The sequence below is a fragment of the Echeneis naucrates genome, chromosome 4, assembly GCF_900963305.1.
Source record: "Echeneis naucrates chromosome 4, fEcheNa1.1, whole genome shotgun sequence".
Classification (NCBI taxonomy): Eukaryota; Metazoa; Chordata; class Actinopteri; order Carangiformes; family Echeneidae; genus Echeneis; species Echeneis naucrates.
In genome coordinates this window covers 6925476-6948983 of record NC_042514.1, presented here as the reverse complement: position 1 = coordinate 6948983, position 23508 = coordinate 6925476, and the positions used below count along the sequence as shown (strand labels likewise).

The window sequence follows — 23508 nt, the reverse complement described above, 5'->3', positions numbered from 1 at the left end:
TGAGTCACAGCTCGGGGGGTGGGGGGCTCGTTTCAGGATATTTCATTTATTTGACTTTCGTAAGACCTTAAAAAGCAGCATCATCCCTTCTTCCCCTAAACTACTATAGATAATTGAATAAATAGCTGATAGATTAAAAAAATTGTATCACCACAGTAATGTAATATCATCATCTAGCAGTTAGTTGTCCTGCTAATATTTTTATTTCATGTAGCAGGTTTCACCTGAGGAGCATTTCTATGTTGTGGTATTGGAGTCTTTATTTTAGGTTAATCTGATCTGACCACAGCAGGCCACAGAGCGATTTCACCGGATGCTTGTCTGGCATCATTGTTTTTGTAATGGTTGTTTATTCACCTGAGAAAACAGGATGTGAGGTCTTCTGACTGTAGAGAACACACTTTGCTCACACTTTGTACAATATTAACTGCTGAATCTGTGTGTGTGTGTGTGTCAGTGCACTTCCTAGTCCTCGATAATCCTCTTCACAGCAGCAGCAGTGTTTTACGCATGACTGATTCTGATTCCCTTTAAGTTGATCTCTTTTCTTTGGCTTTCTCTAACACACATACACACACACACACACACACACACACACACACACACACACACACACTTTACATCATTGTTACACATTTATTATGGTTTGATCTTTGCCCTGATCTCACCAAACTGCTGTGTTATGCATAAAATGAGTAACTTTATGAAAGCTTGCACTTGTCTTGACTCCTGTACGTCTGCGTGTCAGGATGTGCACTCACAGGACGACCTCAACACATTTCAGAGGAACACATTCAAGAAGGACTAGCTGCGTGAAGGAGGTTTGAATTCTATTGTTAGTGATTCTTAGAAACCATCCTCTAACATCCACCCATCTATTCCAGCTTTCCTGCCCTTCTTTCCTTTTCCCTCACATTCTTCCACAGTCAATCTCCTTCTTTCCTGTCTTAAAAGGGGGTAGGGCCAGTAGTCTATAACCCCTCCCCTTTCTGGCTGTGATGGAGAAGAGAAGGAGGGAGGTCAGAGAAAGCGAGAGACAATAGACTTTAATCACTCATGTGGCTGAGAGCTGTTGGCAGGCTGAGTACCACGCATGCTGAGAGGGAGGAAAAAACAGAAGAGGGAAAGATTAAAACTGAACGTGGTTTGTGTGTGTGTGTGGGGGGGGGGTGGTGTCAGTGGGAGGAGAGAAATAGGAAGGAGAAAGACTGAGGTGAAAAAATTTAGAAATTTATCATCAGTCTCACATCTGAGTTGAGGACAAGACGGTTAGAAGGGAGAAGAGACGACAAGTTCACCTAAACATCAGAGCCGAGGGAGCGCCTGAACATCACCAGATTTCTACAAACTGCACCTCATCCACCCTGCTGTCCAAGCTGGAGTATGTCCTGCCGTCCCTGTCGTCCCTGCCGCTGATCCAGGTGGCCAGCATGATCTCCCACTACCCCCTGGCCACTCTCATGCCTTGGCCTGCGAGCCCTCACCACCACTGCCCCGACCTGGACTGCACTCTGCTTCTGGAGGGGGAAGGAGGAGTCGCGCTGCAGAGTTACCAGCCTCGCTACCCGGAGAGCAGCCCACGCCACTGGGTCAGTACATGGCAGAATAACTGTCCCTGTTTTGTCTTTTTAGTTTCTGGGAAGTACAGGTAGTCCCAGTCTTGCCAAACAATCTGGCAAATGTTGGCCTTCAGATGAATGGCCTTCCCGTGTGCCTGCCATTGTTTTGAGTGTGAGTGAGATGTCGCAGAGAGAGCTGATATGAAAGGCTTGGCATGGATGGAAGGATAAGTGGGATATGTTTGGAAGACTGGCAGAGTAGACAAAAAAAAAAAGACGATTATTGATAAAGTGAGTGTTTGTTTCTGTTCTGCCTGTGATGACTGTAGAGGAACTGTTTGACTCTTACTCACTGAAATTCTGTGCAAGAAGCTGACAGTAACCTTTGGTGCCACACATGAGAGGACAGCTGACCTGTTGTGAAAGGCAGTAATTCATTCACTGTAACTACCACTTATTGTTGCATGTCTCTCCCTGTGAATGTGTGTGTTTTGCTGACTGGTCAGAGTTCACACCGACATACATACAGACATTACACACTTTACTTTGAAATCCATAAAAATCAGCCAAAAGTAAAGTACAACAGAAACGTTTACGTACGCGTGGAGAGGCTATATGTTTCTGTTTGTTTGCCTCTTTTTAATTTCTCCATTAGATCGCGTGCAGAAACAGTTTATTCCAGATTAGCTGTGGTCAGTTGTTTTCATGCACTCACTTGTGGTGTCGGGCCAAGGTGAAAACATTTTTGGTGTTCATTGTGATCACGGTAATGAGGGGATGAGGCCTGAAAAACAACTTGCTGAAATGTCACTGAATCGGAAGAAGAATCATATCCAATCATAGATTCTCCAGATTCGACCCTATGAACTAACCCTTTTACTGACTGCTTCATTACAAAGGTAATATGGCTTTCTGTCACATAGCTGCCGCACACAGTGGTTGTTTTGTGTGTGTGTTGAGGGTCGGGACATCATCCTCTTCTCTGCCTATCTGACATCCTGGCCGATGGCCCCCATCTCCCATCTCACATAAGTTTCCGCCAATTGTTGTGAGGGGTAAGAAGACTGGAGGTTAGCCTGCAGATGCTCGCGCTGCCAGGTTCATCATGCAGGCATCAGCTGTGCGTGCCAGTCAAGCTCAGTACATGTGACTGTTTTTGCAATATTGAGTTGTGATTGCAAGGGTGATTATAAAAACGAGTGAATATTTTCCCTAAAGTTATGGAGGAAAACCACCAGCGCCCATCATTAAAATTCTTTGTCTTTTACACGATTGAAATAAAATAATAAAATTAAGTCGAAAATAAAACTATCTATTTATACATGGACTGCTTGAGCGACTTCACAAACCAGCCCTGTTTCAGAAAATACTCGCACAATCTGCACCATTCCTCTGATAAAACGCCATATCTGAGCACACTCTCCGTGGCCTGGCTCAGAGGACAGAGACTTTGTCTTCACTGCCTCCATGTGTTCCTACTCCACTCCCTCTTTGGCTATCTGCATGACATTATGAAACTAAGCCAGTCGTAAAGACATTGCTTGGACTCATTACCTCGGTGTAATGACCCTGCTGTGCGGTTATAGACACCTGTCTGGTCCACAGTTCAGCTCAGTGCTGAGGTGCCACTCATTATCCCCAGTCCGCTGAGGACAATGAGGCTCCTCTCATAAACAGAGCGACTGACATGAAGACCAACAGAAATTCATCATATTTCAAAAAGAATGAACTGAAGTATTCAAAATAAACACATTATTTGAGCTTTGGAAGATGTGTCAGAAGAAGTAAAGACCAACAACGTGACCAAGTTGGAACCCAGTTGCACAAAAGTAAAAGTGTCAAAAGCAAGTTACCACAGTGCATTTTACAGCTGTCACTGCACAATAAAGATATTCTTTTACACCCCCCTTCTCGCTGCCAATGACAGAGCCACATAATTAAGCTGCAGGCCGATCAATTAAAATTTCAGTGGGGGGGTGGTTAAATTAACCATTCCCTCACTACCCGCTGGCTTACAATGACCAGCAGGTCAATAACCTTATTTTCTGGAAATGCAGAAGTGACTTTCTACAGACAAAACAGGGAGAAAGGAGGAAGGGGGGGTGCGTCAATGATGCCTTGTTTTCCATTGAAAAAAGTAAAATGGCTGAGTTAGCATTCCTCCTTCCTCTTTCTTGTCTTATTAAACAGAGAAGTGCACGTTTCAGGCTGAAGATCTGTGACGTTTGAGTGTTTCCATTTGTGTGGGGTTTTTTTTTTTTTTTGTTTTTACTTCTTGTCATGTGCTTTGATGACTTGACAGCAACAGTTTGAGTTGGTGATTCATTCATTTGGCTTTGAGTTTGTTAGCTTTTGGTTTTAACAGAATATGAAACTCTGATGCTTAATAAACGTTTCTGACACAATAATCCATATTACAACCGCAGACATCTGGAAAGCACCATTAGCAAGAAATGGACAGGAATGACAAACAGAAAATAATTAAATGTACGTTAGTATCTTCAGCCACATTCATATTTGTCTGTACTTTTGTCTCGAATTGCACAATTCATAAACTGCCAGACTTCTCTTTTCTTCAAAATGTAGGTCTCAACTATTCATTCAAGTCAGCCACTTAAGATGCTGTTTGCACACTTGGGTGACCCCCCTGGCTGTCGGCAAATTGCCTGCAGCTCTTGAGAAGTTCATACTGTGATCTTGGGCCTAATTAGGTCATTTAATAGGACGGGTGTGAAAAGTCAATAATGCTCACATTGTCACTGTCACCAAGAGTTTCTGTCCCAGAGCAGCAACACCAGGGGAGCAGCTCGCTCAACTGGGGCAGAAGCACATCACACCATGTGGAGGGGGGTGGGCACTTTATTGTGGTCTCTGCGTCTGTGTGTGCGTGTGTAAAATGAGAGGAGGCAGAAGGCAATATGTGCAGCAGCAGCTCTTTGATTTAGATGTTCGGCAGCTCTGTGGCTCTGAATGTGTCTCCCATACACACACACACCAAATGATGTTTTTATTTTCGTGCTCAGGCAGGACGTGCAGTATTGGCCAGTGTATATGTGTGTGTGTGTGCTTGTACAATATTGGGGGTCCAGTTATTGGTATGATTGGTATGATTGGTCAGGATCACATCACTGACTATAATGATGTACAAGAAAAGCTATGCTGAGGTCAAAAACTATAAGAAACAAAGACGCTATCATGGATTAGCTCAGATTAAACTGGAGGATTTTATTTTATATATCTGGGAACTTGCCACAGTGTGTGTGTGTGTGTGTGTGTGTGTGTAGTATTACATGTGTCCATGCTTTGGCAGAGTAAATACCTTGTTATGTTTTGCTTGATGTTATGGTGACAACCGTGTTATTGCTGGTCGTGTTTGAGCTACTGCCTCTTTTTCTGGTTGCAGCTCTCTGAGTGCATCACTCACAGTTTCACTTCCTTCAATGCACAAGATTCGCATTTCTCTTAAACAGCGACAGCAGCAAATGCAGACTGGCTCAAGAAATTAACTCAGAATGAAAACCAAAAACGGTGCAGTCTGAACAATCTGAGGTGAAACAGCAGAACATCTGAATTACATTTACTTAAAGATCGGCTGCCTGCTTCTGTAGTTTCCAGATGGGATTTCAGATTTTGGTGAGGCAGCATTCTCACCAGTGTGTTACCGCCACCAGTTTCGGTCAGTGGTGTGCGTTGTTTTTGTTGTGTGTGTGACAACATTAGAGTTGCATGTATCTGTTAGGCAACAGATGGTCCAGCTCTCATTAGCAGGGGGGTCAGACAGACTACCGAGCCAGTCCAGACTGATTCATTCAAGGCTTAGTGGGGCTTAAATCTAGAGGGGGTTGGAGTTGGGGCCCATGAAAGGGTGTGTGCGTGTGTGTGTGTGTGTGTGTGTGTGTGTGTGTGTGTGTGTATGCTGAGACTTATCTCACTGACCGTAACTCTTCTGAATGTAGAGAAACTTGAAAACACCTAAAGTGGAGGATAGAGTAGAGATAGAGCAGTCCGGCCATACGGAGGCTAATTTTGAACAAGCTAACATGAAATATTGGTTTCATAACTGTCATTTCATTCATTTCATACAAACAACAGTCTTCCCTAAGACATGTGTTGGCTCCTGTCTCTGATGTGAAGTGTGGAGGAGGACGTTTGGGGTGGGCGGGGGGGCGTCTGTGTCTGCAGCACATTACTGGAAACTGATGATGTCACCCATCCACACGGAGGAGAGGGAGAGCTGAACAACAAGCGGGACAATAGATCTGAGGGCAGAACCGTGACATAAGAGCAGAGACTTTAATGTGGCCGTTTAAACAAAAGGCTCAGCTGACCCAAAGGGACACACAGATGTGTGTGTGTGTGTGTGTGTGTGTGTTATGAGAGATGACACTATATATCCCTACACATCTCTTGTTTCCTGAGTGCACGGCTGCTGCTTCACTGCTCTTAAATGACCCCTTTAGCATCTTTGATCGTCTCACGCTTCGGTCTGTTGACTGATAGCAGATCTTTCTGACCCTGCACCATAAATCCAACCCCTTTGGGCTTTGCTGCTCCGGCCTGGTCTGGCTAAAACCTCTGCTGACACTGGATAAACCCTGCGGTTTATGAACTCTGCCCTCTACTGGGCAGTATGCTTTGGAAAAAACAAACTCACCAGCCACACACAAATACACAGCCAAACACGAGTGTACGTTTAACCATGTGTACACACGCACGTAGGCACATGCACACACACAACCTGAAAATGTCAAAAAAATAAAAAAATAAAAATCAAATAAATAAATAAAAGACTAAGTCTAAACAGGAACAGAGTATAAATTTACTCTAAATGTTTGCTCCAGATATGGCAACAGGAAAGACCCACTTCTCTTTTAATTTTACACAATAACTTTCCACCGGAGAGTTTGGCTGCTGATACTGCTGCTCTGATGAGTCTCGCCTGTTTACGGGAGGAAAAGCAGCATGTTTCTGTCAGCTCTGAAATATGAAATCACTGTTTCTCTGGAAGCCAGAACAAGATGGCCCTGTTGCATCACACTTGTCTTTCAGCCAATATGGATCCTCTCACTTTCTGACTGTGCTGTGAACTCCCCCCATCTCCTCCACCTGTCTCTCCCTCACACACAGCGTTATGTCCCACACTGTCTTGGCTACATGACCTTTTTTTTTTTTATTATTATCGCTGGTGTTAATGTTGAGACATTAAACATACAACCCCAGACCTGCCATTTGCTGCCTGTGTGTGTTGTGTTGGTTTTCAGTTGTGATCCATCGTGTCCTCCTCTTCTTTCCTTTCCTCTCCTCTCCTCCTCTTGTCCATTTTCCTATTGGTCTGTTAGCGTTTATGCGTCAGGCTCCAGGCGAGAGAGGCTCCCTGACCAGTCAGGTATGGGGACAGCAGCCTAACTGGAGTCAGGAGGCTGCAGGCAGGAAGTGGGAGATTTCCTGGAATGTGCGTTTTTCCCCACACTGGTGCAATAACAGAGTGAGCAGGCAGCGCTCCTCCTGTTTTTGTCCTGTTTCTGTCCGTGCTCTACAGCTCCCTGTTCAGACTCCGTGGAACAGAGAGAAGAGGCTTCCTAGGAAATCCATTAATGGCAGGAACTTGTTACAAACCAGGAAAAAAAAACAGCTTTGTCTTCAATGAGGGCTTTCCCAAGTGTTACTGCGTCATTAGTTTTCCAAGAGGAAGGAAAACTTGAAATGACAATCAGCTTGTATTGACCGAATTTGATTGATGAGGGTGGCACTCATCCATTCCCTTTTGCCACGACTTCCCTGTCTTTGTTTTCTAAAATCTCATATATCTGGATATGTCATATATCCTGTGATGGGCTCGAGTGTCAGCTGGCACTGGCTGCAGCCATCTGTGACCCTGACGGATGGATGGATGGACGTTTAACCGCATCTGTTTGACACTTACACATGTTGATTCAGAGACTGGTGTGGAAAATATCCTAGTTCCATCAGAAGTGATGTTTAATTTTGCTGAATAATCAAATTGTATATAAAGTTCCACTTCAGCATTTAAATGCTTTGTATGTTTAAATATATCATCAGTTAAACAAAAGCAGTGCTGCAGTGCACATTATGTATGATTTATTGTAAGCCTAATATGTTGGATTTTTTTTTTTTTTAAGCATATTGCTACTAGTAATGTAAAAATGGGATTTGGTTCTGGACCGTCTCCTCATTGTTAGGCTTCCAGCACTTGTGTCCCATTTTACTTCCCTTTTTGCATATAGCTCCAACACAATGTGTGAGTCGGTGATATTTAGAGTTCTAGCTTTACTTTGAGCCAGGCTCAATTTTTAGTGTCCTCCGTTCTGTACAGTCATGAGAACTGTACCGATATTCCAACCAAATACACACAATTTAATTTTCTAAAATGTCAAGCTTTTCTTGTAACTTGACTTTTCCCTGAAGGACTTAGTCAGGTCTCAGGACAGAATAGACAAAAACAGCTGTGACATTAACTGAACGTCGGCCTCCTGTTTCTGTGTCGAGCCTGTCGAGGGTTCTGACCCTTCCTGACCCTGATATCTCTGATATCTCACCGATAGGACCACCGTGGACCAGGATCACAGAGGAAGAGAATGAATTTCAGTTTTTGATGTCAAGGTGAAAGTTGTGCCTGCTCATCTAATCATCCGTCTCACAGTGCGGCAGCTGTCACATTTGTCAGCCTTCTTGTTTTCCCTGAGATATGACATAGCTCCCACTGTGAGACGGACAGTCCAGTTCCCCCGGGGCAGAGCTGGAGGTCGTTTGGGGCCACAACCTTCCCACTGCCCCTCTGGGCTTCTCAGAGCTCCAGGGCCCCCGGTGGACACCGGGGCAGCTCGGCCTGGGAACTGGAGCCCAGCCAAATATACAGCATGCTGAACGGTCAGCGAGAGGGAAAACTAAGAAAACATACTGTTTGATTAGAACACTGACGGAGAGGCTTCCCTTAGTGCACGCTTCGCTGCCAGTAGCATCCAGTGACGTTGAGTGTGACGTCGGGGGTTACGTGGTGGTGTTATGGGAGCAGGAGTGGGCAGGAAAATCACGTACAATCATGGACACACAAAAAGGCCCCACAGCAGGTCCAGCATCCCTCCCACTGATCCAGACTACAATAAGCATCATACGGTTCTGACTGTCCCTTTCTCATGACTCTGGATCATTAGTTTGGCATTTGCACAGCAGAATAAGTGGACTATAAATGAATGAACCACTGAACGCTCACAGTTGATATATGTTTACGGTACAACTTTGTTGAAAGGGACCCCACACAAAGTGGGCGCTTGATTCATATCTTTCCATTTATTCACACAAGTGGGACATTTGAGTACGTGTGCAGGGACATTCACAGTGGAACACTGTTGCCCATTCTCACACACACAGGCCCATTCTCCTCTCCTGTCACTGACAATGGACAGTGCTGGTGACGGCATCTACAGCCTTCCTTGTATTGTCCCACACAGGGAACCGTGAGGTCTGTGCACCGAAAAGACTGACTTTAAGTTTCTGACTTGATTTAACTCAGATGCTTAGAAGCCTCTAATTTACGACGGCGAGCTTATATCATGTGTTTTCACACAGGGCGAAGACGTAAACTTTGTCTCTTATCTGTCAAATTTCAGTCATAAATTTTTTTCACAGTCAATATAGACAGTTATATTGACCAATAAATCTTGTGTTGCGCAAAGGTCGTTTGAGGTCTGTTCTAAAACAGACAGAAGAATAAGAACCAAACTACTTTGATCATTTAAATGTAACTAAAATAAATTTTTTAAACTCATGAAATTGAAAATGGCACCATAAAGGTCAGGGGCCATTTTTTGGCCCTGAAAACGCACCACAGCCAATGTGCTGCATCTGCACACAACACAACTGACATGGGGGAAAAAAATCCGATAAGCGAGCTCGGTAGGAGCTCACCGTGAAGGAGTAGTCCTACCAAGAGTTTAAAGAGGAAACAGCTCAGCTCCGGGGAATGTTCCCTAAAATTTTCTAAAGGTACTAAACTTCTCAGTAAAATACAGGGGTTGGTGCTGATACCAGCAGAGAGAGTTCGTGACTTGATTTTGATCACAAGATGCACGCAGCTGTTTCTTGACCTGGCTGTGTGTGTGTGTGTGTGTGTGTGTGTGTGTGTGTTACATTTGCTGAAGGTTGTTTGTGTGGAAGGTTCCCTCTGGTTCTCACAGGACTTTAGTTATCCTCAGGAAATTCATCAATATACAAATATATCAGTTCACATAAAGTCAGAGAACATCTTTTACCCAAATCAAACGTTTCTGAAACATTTCCATGATTATCAACTTTCAGCAAATGTTCCTGAAATATTCCTGAATCAGAAAGTTTGTTACTTGGGTCACACTGATGAATATTTTTAACCTCCAAAAGTGACACATCATCGAGGAAGCCATTCATCATGTTTAGTGTCCCTTGGAAACACTTCTGTTGTGTTAGGTGTTTGCTGTATTGGTGTTTTGTGAGTCAGCAGTGTGATTGTGTATTTAGTTGCGTTGTGACTAAGCAGTGCAGTGCTTGTTCATGTTGCCGTGTGTTGAGCTCTCAGAACATCAAATAAACAAACAGCAGCATCATGTTAACATTTAATTGTAAAACCTCATCTTATGAAGTAAAAACCATCGCTCTAGTGAAAAAGATGTAATCAAACTAAGCATATTTTAGAGGAGATTTAAGAGGAAGGAGGATTTATGATTCTGGTGAATTGCGCACTGAGAAATCATAAATCTGCGTCAGCGTGCGCACGTTGTTTAAAGTCTGATGGAAGTCGGACACAAAAAGAGGAGGAGGAGGAGGCGGAGTGTAACAGGGACTGTTGTGAGGGCCGGTAGGAGGAGTCTGGTTATTCAGTAGAAGAGCTGGTAGCCTATTGACAGGCAGAGGAGGGTTTGGAGTTTGGAGAGCTGCGGACTAAAGTGTGAGAACAAATTTCATTTTGCACCGAGTAGCCTGGATCCACATAAATTCTTCTTCTTCTTCTTCCTCCTCCTCCTGTCGGATTATTTACGAGCTCTGATGCTGTCCCCGGACCATGAAAGAAAAGCTCACCATGAAGTTCGCCTGGAAAACTAAAATGGTAAATAAAAAAAACTAAATAACAGTCTTCCATCCACCGTGCGCTGCTGTGGAGTTTGTGCCTCTGCTGAGGGGGGGATGTGAAAAGGGGCAACGGGGGGGTTTGGGGTTGTTTGCAGGCTTGGGAAAGTAGCGGATAAAGGAGGAGGAGGAGGAGGAAGAGGAGGGGGCAGACGGTGGAACAGTTGAACATTCAGTTTGAATTGTTTTCAGCAGGATTTAAAAGCAGGTTAACCCACATTACTCGTGCGTAATGTTGTCGTGTAAAGTTTGTAAACATTTAAACCTGGGCGGGGGGGCGGGGGGGCTCCTCTATCCGCCACCATATGAACTCGAACAACACTTTAGTCTTGGGGTGAACAAGGGAGGGAACAATTGGCGAGGCCCCCGGGGGCCCTGGGTGTCCCTCCGAGGGACATAACAGCCAATAGATGAGCGCCAAAGACTCGACTCCACTGTTGTTGTTGTTGTTGTTGTTATCTGGGGAGTATTGTTTCACACCCAGCTGATGGGATGATAGGCAGATTAGCTGTATTTGAGCTGAGATCTGTGTGCCTCTTTACTCCATGTGCGCTTTGTGAGCATCTTCATTTGTTGCAGAGAGGGAACAACTCTTTGTTTACACCTCAGCCAGTCTCATTTGCTGTGCTTGTGTTCTGTGTAAACTCGTCTCTTATTTCTTTCTATGTCAGGTCTTTGTTAGACACGCTGTATTCTCTTCTCTGCGGTAAATGGAAATATCTCTGGCTGGCTGTTTTGGTTTCCATTTTCATGCAAGCTCATGGTCCCTTTTCTCACAATAAGCCTTAAACTTGGTGCACAAAGTGAGCAGACCATTTCTTTTTCTTTTACTGTAAAAGACGAAAAGAGAAAAAGCAAGAAGAAAACCCCCTCTCTGAAAAACATTTACAGCTCTGTGGATGACAAAAAGCAGGCTGTGTGTGCAGACTGTGAACTCAGCAGCCTGGGTCGGCCAACACAGAGACCTCCCGCTATTGTTTTGGGAGTGTGTGGACTGCATGACTCATGCACTGATGTATTTATCTGTCTCCACGCCAGCCATCCAGCCAGCGACCAGCATCAGCTAAAGCGCGGGAGGCCGGGGGACATGTTGCTGACTGTAAGACAGGATGCTGACCAGGGTGTTTGGGATGGACATGTAGAGGGGTTGCTGGCCCGTCAAAGCCTTTTATTTACTGCTCTTCTTTCTTTCTCTCTTTGCAGTTTCAGTCTGAGGGCTTTCCTTTCAATTCTGCATCACATGTTTCTGTTCAAACCCAAAGAGCGTTCAGCCACGGCTGAGTGCTGCAGGCCACCTGGACCGTACATAGAGCCTGTTAATGGTGACTTTGACTCTTGACCTCTTTCCTGGCACCCCTTCTGTTTGGGTAACAGTTTGGATTTTGCTACTGAGCTGTGTAAATGAAAGTGGGGACAAGTGAGAGTTATCTTGGCTGCTGTGGCCTGTCTGTGTGTGTGTGTGTTTGTGTGTGTGTGTGGACTTGGCCATGATACTGCATGCGTGGTGTTTATATTTGGCCAGGCCTTCTCCTTCGCTGTCTCCCTGCCTCTGTTTTTGTCTCCGTATGCTGATGTCTCAGCAGAACTCGGCCCCCGTTTGCTCTCCCTCTTTCTGAGCTTAAGTTTTGTATTTTAATTCCACTCTGCTCCCTGTGTTTGTTTATGCACTCTGCTGTTTGTCAGTGATTTACAACCAGAGACAGACACAGTACATATGGGCCCATGCCTGCAAGATGAGCATAAATCCACTCGGTCTTACGAGTTGATTTAAGGGTGGTTCAGCTTTTCAAACACAGATTTGTAATCAAGCTCTCTTGGCTTGTATAATTACGCAGACAAATACACAAAGGCAAATCAACAGACAGAAAAAGTGATGCAAATTTTACCAAGTCGGGGTTTGTTTGAGAAATGGCATCCATTCTGGCTCTTATCTCGAGTCTCTCTGAGCTCCAGGAAAGCAGCCCAACTCTGACTTCAGCCTGAGAGACGGTGAAAGAGATGGATAGGGACTAAGGGAGGGAGTAAAGGCGGGGAGCAGGGAGGGAGGCCTGGCAAGCTGCAGTGGTGGTGGGGGTTGGGGAGCTGGTCTCACTTGACGTTTTACTGCATCTCAGCCCTTCTCTTCCTATTTTGTTTGAGTGCTGTGGTTGTGTTTCTTTGTTTTTCTCATTCTGCCATTTGCTTCGCACCAAGAAGTTTCCAAAAAAGGGAAATTCTGGCTGTCCTAAACTATTAAAATGACACTTGTTGTGGAAGTTAGCTTCGCAGCTTGACAAAAATTACAGGAAATAGTTCTTTTTTATCCTAAACACAACTCTCTTCTCTAATGGAGCTGGCTGACACTGTCCTTCTCTCTTTGCAGAGCTCGGTGCAGGATTGGGGGGAGGAAGTTGAGGAAGGCGCCATCTACAATGTGACACTGAAGAGGGTTCAGATTCAGCAGGCGGCCAACAAGGGGGCAAGATGGCTTGGGGTGAGTACGCCCCCCCTGACACAAACACAGCTGATGGATCTCTTTTTCAGGGCCACATGAATCGAGCTCCAAACCCTCTGAGGGGCAGATTATACACATCAAAACCCTTTTCCACTTTCCCAACCTGTTGTGGTTAAAAAAATGCGAACTGCAGACTTTTTTTGTTCCAAAGTGGAACAGTCTCATCACGTGTGGATGGCTTCTAAGAACCAGACCAGTAAGTTGTGTCCATCCTGCAGAGCTTCAAAAGCCTGATCTCTATCGCTTGAAACCAACTCCAGACCATCTCTCACATCATTTTGCTCCACCGGGCATGTTATTGTTTTAACATTCGAGCTTTTACTCTCCCAGTTCGGACAACACCTTTTGTAGATGCCTGCTGAAAATCAACAGTTTCACCAGGGCTGGATTGTTTAGCCAAAGCATGTGATATCCTGACTTTCCCAGGCTGCCAACAAAACTGCTCGTTCCTTTGTACAGCAGTGTTTTATAAAACGCTGGTATGACAGAAAGAAGGAGGGTGGGGGGGTGTTAAATGCTTTTTTTTTTTTTTTTTGCGCACATGAAGCGTTACTGTTTCCTCCACTGTGCTGTTCATATCAGCATAATCACGTGTTATACAGTGTATTATTATTGTACAGAAGGGAAGGCCCAATTAGGGGACTCCAGTGTAGAAGAAAAAAATTTCCGTGAAAAATCACTGTCTTTGTGCCTGACATGGCAGATGGTGAGTGGAACTTTAAGGAGAAATAGATAACAGCTCTGAGACTTTAAAACTGCATTGATGTTTTGACGACAACGTGCGCTGTGTTACTGTATTAGAGCTAATTAAAACCGTGTGCACTTCATACGGCAGCGCTGTCTGCTGACCAGAGGAGAGGGTCATCATTATAAACATGTTTATAATGTAAACATTAGCTGTAAACACTCGGTGAGTGTCAGTGGTATCACGCTCCTCGGATACTTTTTGGGATTGTGAGGGAATTTGAATGTTGCCGGCTGACTTGTTTGTGCATGCGACTGTACACTCTACACCTTGTAGAGATAGATACTCATTTCTTGTGTGTGCTGAGCCCCTGCGAGCTGGGAGACTTTGGCCCTGCCGCTGTCGTCCTCTCCGTCTGCTGGGATGGTGGAGGAGGGGCCCGTTGTGATTAAAAGCAGATTGGAGTGTTTCCTGTTGTAGCGTGCTAACTTCGCCAAGGTCTCTCTCTCGCTCCCTCTCGCTCCCCCTGCCCGTGCCACCTCTTCTTCTTCTCTCTCGGGGCCTGATTTTAAACCACCACAGTGTATTTCCCTGTAGACACAATTGTCGGACACATCTGGAGAAATCGGAATTAAAAATAGTTCAGGATTGTCCTCGCCGTTTCCTCCCTCGCTACGTCTTTTTTTGGTCTTCTATTGAATTGTCTCACTCTTATTATTTAACCGTTTGGAGCCTCTCAGTGCCCAGATGCATCCAGATGTTAACATGAATGTAATGTACAGACCTCGGAAGCACCAGTCAATGTAAAAACTGTTTAACGGTGTAAAAATGTGTGTGTGTTTAGGCGGAGGGAGATCGTCTGCCTCCCGGCCACACTGTGAGCCAGCTGGAGACCTGCAAAATCCGCAGCATCCGTGCTGGAACGCTGGAGCGCCTGGTGGAGACGTTACTGACGGCCTTCGGGGACAACGACCTCACCTACACCTCCATCTTCCTGTCCACCTTCAGAGCCTTCACCAGCACACAGACTGTGATGCAGCTGCTGCTAGACAGGTCGGCAGAGCGGAGACGCTTCATTAAGCCAAAATAACGTACTGCTTCGCTACAGTGTGAGACCGAAACATGCTCATTCTCTGCTGCAGGTATGGATGCGTGGAGGAAAACGAACAGGGCACAAACAGAAGCCAGGGCTCCGAAACAAATGGAGCCATTAGAAAGTAAGACCCATTTTGATGTCTACATCAGTTCAATGTGAACAGCTTTTCTGTAGATAACATCTCGCCGTACACAGCTTCTCGTAACATTCAATGCCTCCATAGTGCCTTGGCCTCTATCCTGCGAGCCTGGTTGGATCAGTGTCCTGAAGATTTCCAGGAGCCTCCGGACTACCCGTGTCTCCACAGGCTGATGGACTACCTGCGTAAGGCCCTGCCCGGTTCTGAGGCTCTTAGACGGGCGGAGGGTCTGCTGGAGCAGCTGCAGAGTCAGGCCGGCGTTGACGACACTGACGGTAGCTGACAAACTGGGCTTTTTTATCGAGTTTCGTGGAAGTGATAAAGCTTGAGGTAAATCCAATCTCCCTGCTTTCAGCCGGTTTCCAGGGCAACGGTTCTTTTTGCCTGGGGGAAGAGGATGAAGTGGAGATTGAGGTTCAGGAGGACTTCCTGTCGTTCGACGCAGACCTGGTGGCAGAACAGCTGACCTACATGGATGCGGTAAGTGGGAGGAAATGAGATGTGAGGGAGGTCGTGTTGGTTGGGAAGGTTGTGCAGGTTCCATCCAAGCGATGCTTCTTTACCGTTGTCACGCTGACAGCGACTTTTACTCCTGCTCCAGCTCCTGTTTAAAAAAGTGGTGCCCCACCACTGCCTGGGCTCCATCTGGTCTCAGAGGGATAAGAAACACAACAAACACAGTGCCCCCACCATCCGCGCCACCATCACTCAGTTCAACGCCGTGGCGGCCTGCGTGGTCAGCACGGTGCTCAAACACAAACAGATCAGACCGCATGTCAGAGCGCGGGTCATCCAGCGTTGGATAGACATCGCTCAGGTGGGCAGAAGGACACGCAGACATGCTGATGAATAGAAATATTTAACATGAGGGAAGTTCTGACTAACGTGCTTTCATTTCCTTTTAAAAGGAGTGTCGAATACGCAAAAACTTCTCATCTCTGCGAGCCATCGTGTCTGCACTGCAGTCCAATCCTCTGTACAGGCTGAAGAGAGCGTGGGCCTGCGTGCACAAGTAAGTCTCCAGTTCTTCAGCTATGCTGAAAATTTTCAGCAGTTTCGGTGGAGGAAGCAGCCTCAAGAAAGTTTCTTCAGCGGTTATTATAGTTCATTTTATATCAGTATCGTGACCTAACACGAGTCTGTGCTCGACACAGAGACAGCATGCAGACCTTTGAGGAACTGTCGGACATTTTCTCAGATCACAACAACTACCTGACCAGCAGAGAGCTACTCATGAGGGTGAGTTCGAGCTGTTAAAATTCCCACTTTTAAAGCGCAGAGATGTTTTTTTTTCTTCCACAGCCCAGAGGCTTGATCTGGAAAGAGTTTTTCATTGACTTGCTGGGATCTGAAGGACTGAAGCAGTTTTTCTGTTTGATCTACAGGAAGGGACTTCAAAGTTTGCCAGTCTGGAGAGCTGTGCCAAAGAGCACCAGAAACGCACCCACAAGCGACTACAGCTGCAGAGGGAAATGGTAAGACAATGGCTGGCTAAATAAGACCTCTGACAACCAGTGCCAGACAAATCTGAGCAAAGCTGAGCTTTAGAATTTTAAACAACACATTCCTCCAAAGCAGTGTACTGTAAATTAGCTCTTGCCTCTTCTCAGTAATGAAGCCGCATGCTTAACTTTGTTTACTCAATGCACTGTGCTGGCCTTGCATTAAGCCTCTGTTTTATTTCACCAACTCGCCTTGCCATCTGGCGGACCACAGCGTAAATAAATCTGTCTTTATTGTGGCATCTCAGTGAATTTACTTGGTTGTTAAAGTAATCAAATAAATCTTTCATTTACAGGGAGCAATGCAAGGCACGATACCATACTTGGGTACTTTTCTTACGGATCTAACGATGCTGGATACGGCCCTGCCTGACCTAGTGGAGGTAAGAAACACCTGCTGATTATGTCTACGTGCATGTGTGCGTGTGTGTCCCTGTTTATGCTTGTGTGCCTTTAAACATTTGAGAGCATGTGTGTGCGAGTTTACACAACCATGCAGATCTGAGAGTCTGCCTGTGTAACCGCTGTCAGAAACTGGGGCGTAAGTTTCCATGAGTGTGTGAGGAATTTTGTCGACCCATTTTTGGAGTGGTGCACCTAATGCTGTTTGTCTAAGCAGCCGCTGGTATGTGATGTTCAGGGTCTGACAGCGTGCTCTTTGTGTCCTCCCCAGGGTGGTCTGATCAACTTTGAGAAGAGACGCAGGGTGAGTGTAGCTTCAATCAGCGATTACACGGTGACACCTATTAACAGGATGAGCTCGGCCGGAAGTTAAACCGAACTAACAACCGCGACTTTCTGTCTGTCTCTGCAGGAGTTTGAGGTGATCGCTCAGATCAAACTGCTTCAGTCGGCTTGCAACAGCTACTGTCTGACTCCGGAGGCAGCGTTCCTCCGCTGGTTTAAAAGCCAACCTCAGCTCAGTGAGGAGGAAAGGTACACACCGTCTTTCTTTCCTGCACCGTTATCATTCCAACAAGCCAGTTAGTGTGTGTGATCATGGTCTGCTGGAGCTATTGTTAACAATCACACAAGACGCTTCGCTCTTGGTTTCTCCCTGCTGTTCTTGTGTCATGTCTCCACTCCCCACTGATCTATTGTGCTTGTTTTGCTCTGAACTCTCATTTATTTTCTCTCACTTTCAGCTTTTTGCTTACAGAGACTTTACTGTTCCACTGAGCACATACTTTTGTAATGTTTCATAATGTTCAAGGTTTTTTTTTTTTTTTTTTTTAAATTAATCTTCTTCCTCGCAGCTATGCCTTGTCCTGTGAGATTGAAGGTCTTGGTGACAGCAGTCCAACTTCACCCAAACCACGAAAAAGCATGGTGAAGCGGCTCAGCCTGTGAGTACATCCAGAAAATAGATAGAACCTGAGGGAGGAGGGTTTAAATGACTCTTTCTTGGCTCAGATATTTCACATTGGACATATCACAGTGCCATATTCACTGCACTGCATTGCTTTGACCTATTTATTTTATTATCTAATAGCTCACTTCCTCCGCTTTCAGACTATTTCTTGGAACAGACAATAATGCAGCCAGTTCTCCAGTCAGAGAGACGCCACGATCGCCTCCTACTGGCAGCTCGGGGGAGAGCATGGATTCAGTCAGTGTGTCCTCCAGTGACTCCAGCAGCCCTTCAGACAGTGAAGGCCTGCCCCCCACCACCCACGCCTCTGACTCCCACCAAAACAAGGTAGATTATCACATTAGATAATATTTTCTATATACTTCAGGATCATACAGAAATGATTAGAGTGAAGGGAGCTGAAGCTGTGAAGCCTTTCTGTGTTCAGCATTCTTGTTTTTTTCCTCCAAATATTTTGAAATATTCAGATTTTTGCACACATTTAGATTTGCAAATGTCATAATGAGTAAAACACATTTAAAGAATAATTTTTTTTACATAACCACCAAAAACACAAGTTGAAACACAAACATGCAAAAAGTGTGCACGACTAAGGTAATAATTTATAGCTACTCTCTGTGGAGAAGATGTTCTGATAACAGAACACATATTTGGAATGATTTTTTTTTTTTTTTTAATAAATGTCAGTTGAGAAGAATCCACAGAAATCCACAGTCTCTCAGGGAAAATATTGATGTTTTCATCAGTTTATTTACTGTAAGTGAAAAAATGATATATTTATCTTCCAGTATCTTCCCTTAAATTGATATTTTGTTTATGCTTGACTCAAATAGCTGCAAAACAAGTGCTGGTATATCAGAGGTTCAGTGTTTTGTGGTTCCATCTATCTGTACGTGACTTCTCTCGTGTTTCCTCAGCTATCTGAATCCTCGTCTTGTAATTCACTCCACTCCATGGACACCGGCTCATCGACCGCCAGCGTCTCCTTGACGCCTGCGTCACCGCCCCTCCCCGGGCCTACGTGCACCCACAGACGCTCTGTGTCCCTCACTCCCATGTCTCCAAGTTCCCCGAGCCAAACCCCAGCTTATAACACCCAGGCCCAGGACACATGCATCATAAGAGTCAGCCTTGAGCACGGCAACGGGAATCTCTACAAAAGCATACTTGTGAGTAAATATGAGTGTTTGTGTTGAGGTACAGACTGAAATATTTTTTATGCTGTTTATTTTTAACCTTCTCTTACTTCATTTTCTTTCTGCCACCTGAATAGCTGACCAATCAAGACAAGACTCCAGCTGTAATCTCTAGAGCCATGGCAAAGCACAACCTGGAGGTGGAGCCGGAGGAGGGATACGAGCTGGTACAAGTCATCTCCGAGGAGAGAGGTAAAACATATTTCTATTTTAAAACTGAGGCTCGTTAATATTATTCCTCACACGGGATCCTCCGGGATCCCTGAAGGTCTTGGGTCATCATTTTAGCGTCTGTGCTAATTTGCCTCAAACGACATGTTTCAAAGACCGGATAATTCAAAGGTAGACAGTCAACAGTGAAGTTGCTGCAGTTACTATATAAAGCAATCATCAAACAAATACGTTTGCAATTCAGCATTCTTATTATTGTAACTTAATCCACTAATCAGCTGTTTTCCAAACTTACTGACCCATAAATTACTGACTACAAAAAGCACTTATGCCTGGTCTTTGCCCTTGATTTTTGCCTCTTAGAACTGGTGATCCCAGACAACGCCAACGTCTTTTACGCCATGAACACCTCAGCTAACTTCGACTTCCTGCTGCGTGAGCGGGGCTCGGCGGGTCGCCCGGTCCAGCTGCGAAGCCGGTGCGTCTCCACGCTCCCTCGAACCCAGAACCGCTCAAGCCTCTCAGTTAGACTCAGCAAAGTTACACTGTGACTGGACGGTAATGACCCAGCAGTTTGACCCCACACCACTAACCCAGGACAATACAAGGCACGGACTAGATATGGAGGAGAGGGTTGGGTTTTAGGAGGAGAGGCTTGATGGATCTACGTGGCGGTCACTGGACTGATGGACCCCGATGAGACTTTTGTGGAGCTCCATGTTGACTCTTATTTTACCATTTGAGTCTCCTCCTGATGGGTGCCTTCTTTTTGCCTGGCCTTAACTCAGAACATGGATGTGTAGCGTGACTGCTGTGCCAGGGAGCCTTCGCCTTTGACTAGTGACACCTGTGATGGAGCGATGTAGTGACCCAGAGTGGCCTCCGCTCTTTAACAATGACAGGTTTTTTGCACATATGGGAGCAGCCAAACTCCTGACCTCCAACAGTATTCTGATAATGAAATGTACTTCTTTTTGTGTCTTGTGATATCTGTGTAGCTGATAACAACTTTTCTGGTGATGGAAGAGTGACGAATGCAGAAATAGGAGATAGCTGGTGGAGAGGAAGGAGATGTGGACTGAGTTTCCAGTCCTGCTGCCTTTATTGATGAGTGAATGGACCTCTGAAGGTGATCTGAATGATATCAATGAACTGATTGACAAGAGCTGTGATGTCCTTATTTCCCCAGTTGGACAGGTTTTAATGACCATGTCCCACTTGTGCACAGTGTGCACATCGTGCACTCAGCCCCTCTCATATTGTGAGCTGCGTGACGAATGCAGTGTTAAATGCGTTCCGACTGGTTCCAGTACTTGGTTTTAACAAGTCCTCAGCAAATGTTGAAATGGCCTTACCTGCCCTATCTTTAGGGTGTAGAGATGTGATTTGTGCTGCTTGTGCTTGTTTAAAAGAAAAAAGAAAAGGTGTACAACAACCGATGAAGACGGCAGTGAAATGTTGAGAGATGAAATGGACAGCACCGTGCACATTGTCTCAAACTGATGCATACTTGTACCTCCGTGCCCTTCGTTATATGAACTGTAGAGTTGCACTTGTCAGTTGGTAGGAGATGCCAATGGGATGTGAATATTGAAGAATGAGCAAGCCACTCTGTTAGTGGCTTACTCCCTCTTCACAAAATGAATTACTTTTTTTTTTTTGTAAGTGTTTTTTATATATGTTTTTTATCGCAGTTCAGGCCAGAAAAGTTAGCCAGATCGAAGAATAATGGTGAATTTCAAAAGGAGAAAAAAAAACCCAACAAAATCATTCACAAAGTGTCATGTTTTAGCCATCAGTGCTAATTTAGACTGTGATACATTTGTAAATCTTTACTGAGGGACTCTTTTCCTCATTATACTCACAGAAGCCAGACACTTCTTCACACATCCATCTGTTTCTGTCTCATGGGCTCCACTCCTCATTTCCAACATCATCACAGTTTAACAGCAACATCAACAACAATTTATCTCCTTTCCACATGATTGCAACACATTTGCAAAAATTCTGTTCAGCCACAGCTCCTACAATTTCATTCTGTTGTGCCATGATCACGTTATTGCGACCGGTTCTTTTACCTTAGCTAATGCCTGGCCCACTGATTTTGTCTCCTTTCAGCACTTCAGTTATTAATGTTCTCATTAAATCACCCCCCAGTTTTCCGTGTTCTTCACTGCCAAAGACTCTTCTTCTACCTGAATAAATAAATTATTATCAGTATTATGATGGTGTCCTGTGTGTTTTTCCATATCTTTGGATTGTGATTGTTATAGTGCAGCTGAGAGACGGCTGTGTTAGCTGGTTGAACCGAGACTTTAAATCACAGCAATGAAGCCTGTGAAAGGCTGATTAGATGAAAGCTGCTGTCTGTTGTGATGGACAACATGCTCGGTCTTGTTAGGATTGACAATGTCAATAAAAGGACCGGAGGCTGTTCTGGACATGGCCCAGGTTATTTTGCTGAGTGGAAGACATTTCTGCTGACTTGAGTGCAGCAGTCATGACCTTCATTTCCTGAAGATGAGTTTGCTGCGCTAGTCAAAGTCCTTTTCCAGGAATTCAAAGACAAACGTTTTGTTTTTTTTAACCCCCTTTTTTTTTTGTACATGTGCTGGATTTGATTTAAAAGCTAAATTTATTTTATAAGCTATTGATTCAACACAACAGACAAAACTGTCAGCCCTCGTTATCTACAATGTAAAACATTTCTATGAAAGTGCATTTAAGTGTGAGAGTGTATTTTATGTGTGTGTATATTTGTTAGTTGGATTTCCTTCAATGTTGAGAGAATTCACACAGCCGCTGAGCCAAGTACCTTCTAAATACAGCAGGATTCATGGACGCTGTAAAAGAAATATTAAAATAATAATGACAAGACCAAAAAGTAAAGCCAACATACTGAACATTGTTTATACCACTGATTGTAAAAAAAAAAGAATATGCTTGGAATCCTCTTAGTTTTTGTAACTATCTATATTGTTCTAGTTTTATTGTCAAACTTGTATATTTTCAGGCCTATCAGCAGTTTTGCTCGGGTGAGTTGTTGTAATGACAACAGTGGAGCCTCTCTGCACAGTGAGATACACCTATTCTCTAACTCTGCCAAAGAAATACAGGATTTTCACTTAGTGGAGTCATACCCTGCAGGCTGGAGTTCAGCTGCTCCCTTCCGGAGCTGCTGGCTTGAAATATATTTCTACACTTCTTCTGTCCTATCTGCTTTATGGATATTGTGGTGAAAAATAAAACAAGGGCTGACTTCGCCTCCACTCCGCTCCCATTTCGCTGATGCGCTGTCACTGCATTTGAGTGGAAATGGGCAGTAAATAAACTGCATCTACTTTGTGGTTTACAACGAGATGCTGGGAGACAGAGCGACGGGGAGCACACTTCAACAGGTGGTTACTCTGCACGAAGAGCTCGCTTAAAGGGCCAAAGAAATTGGTTTTTACTCCAATGAGTGCAAATATAACTCGCTTGCTTAGGATAGGCAAGCCAGGCATTTCACAACAAAGCCATGTCGGCCAGTTGAAGGTGACTGGCCTCATATCTCAGGGACGGACACAAAGACCAACAAAAAAGACGTAATATCAGTTACATATCCAGCCATCATTTATACTATCTGTGCAGGGACACCAGAGCCGACCCCAGCTGACATTGGACAAGGGCGGTGCACACCCTGGACGGGTCAGCAGTCTATCACAGGGCCGACACATATACAATCATCACAATCATCAAACACAATCATCATTCACACTCACATTCACAGTGAGAGGATGTTATCTCCACACAGAGAGGCCCGGGGTTCATAGAGTGTTTGATTCCTGCTGCGGGGCAACAGTGTTATCCAACACACAACTATCTGCTGCATTATTTAATACCTCACATTCGAGATATAGCTAGGGGCGGATTTTTGATTGAATGCATTTAGAAAAAGTTCCTAGAGTGAATTCAAGCAAAAAGAAAGAAAAAATATTCAACGTGAATGTGCCCATCAACATTCTCTGTTGAAGAGCACATAGATAGCATCAGTGATTTACACACAATTCAGAGGGAAAAATATTCCATTTCAAGAATGGTAATGAGAAACAAAAGTAAGCTCAGCGGAAATGCTGGCAGGCCTCAAATAAATCTACAGAAACACTAAAGAAGGAAACAGTCATTTTTTTGTGTTTTG

The 23508-nt window shown here is 44.7% G+C and overlaps 1 protein-coding gene across 2 annotated transcripts; it reads left to right on the top strand.

Moving 5' to 3' along the window:
• Positions 1 to 1204: 1204 nt before the first annotated feature.
• rgl1 (ral guanine nucleotide dissociation stimulator-like 1) lies at positions 1205 to 21548 on the top strand. 2 transcript variants are annotated; one of them, XM_029499574.1, is made up of 18 exons: positions 1205 to 1589; positions 13039 to 13149; positions 14700 to 14908; positions 14998 to 15072; positions 15175 to 15365; positions 15446 to 15570; positions 15692 to 15907; positions 15999 to 16102; positions 16245 to 16329; positions 16476 to 16565; positions 16889 to 16975; positions 17266 to 17298; positions 17407 to 17528; positions 17849 to 17938; positions 18105 to 18291; positions 18882 to 19133; positions 19238 to 19352; positions 19695 to 21548. In XM_029499574.1, the coding sequence occupies exons 1-18, from the start codon at positions 1431 to 1433 to the stop codon at positions 19880 to 19882; spliced, it is 2439 nt and encodes an 812-aa protein (XP_029355434.1). In that variant the 5' UTR covers positions 1205 to 1430; the 3' UTR covers positions 19883 to 21548. The 2 variants fall into 2 exon arrangements, with proteins under 2 accessions (XP_029355434.1, XP_029355435.1); XM_029499575.1 differs by lacking the exon at positions 1205 to 1589 and adding an exon at positions 10454 to 10656 and having other exon boundaries at positions 19695 to 19882.
• The last annotated feature ends 1960 nt before the right edge of the window (positions 21549 to 23508 follow it).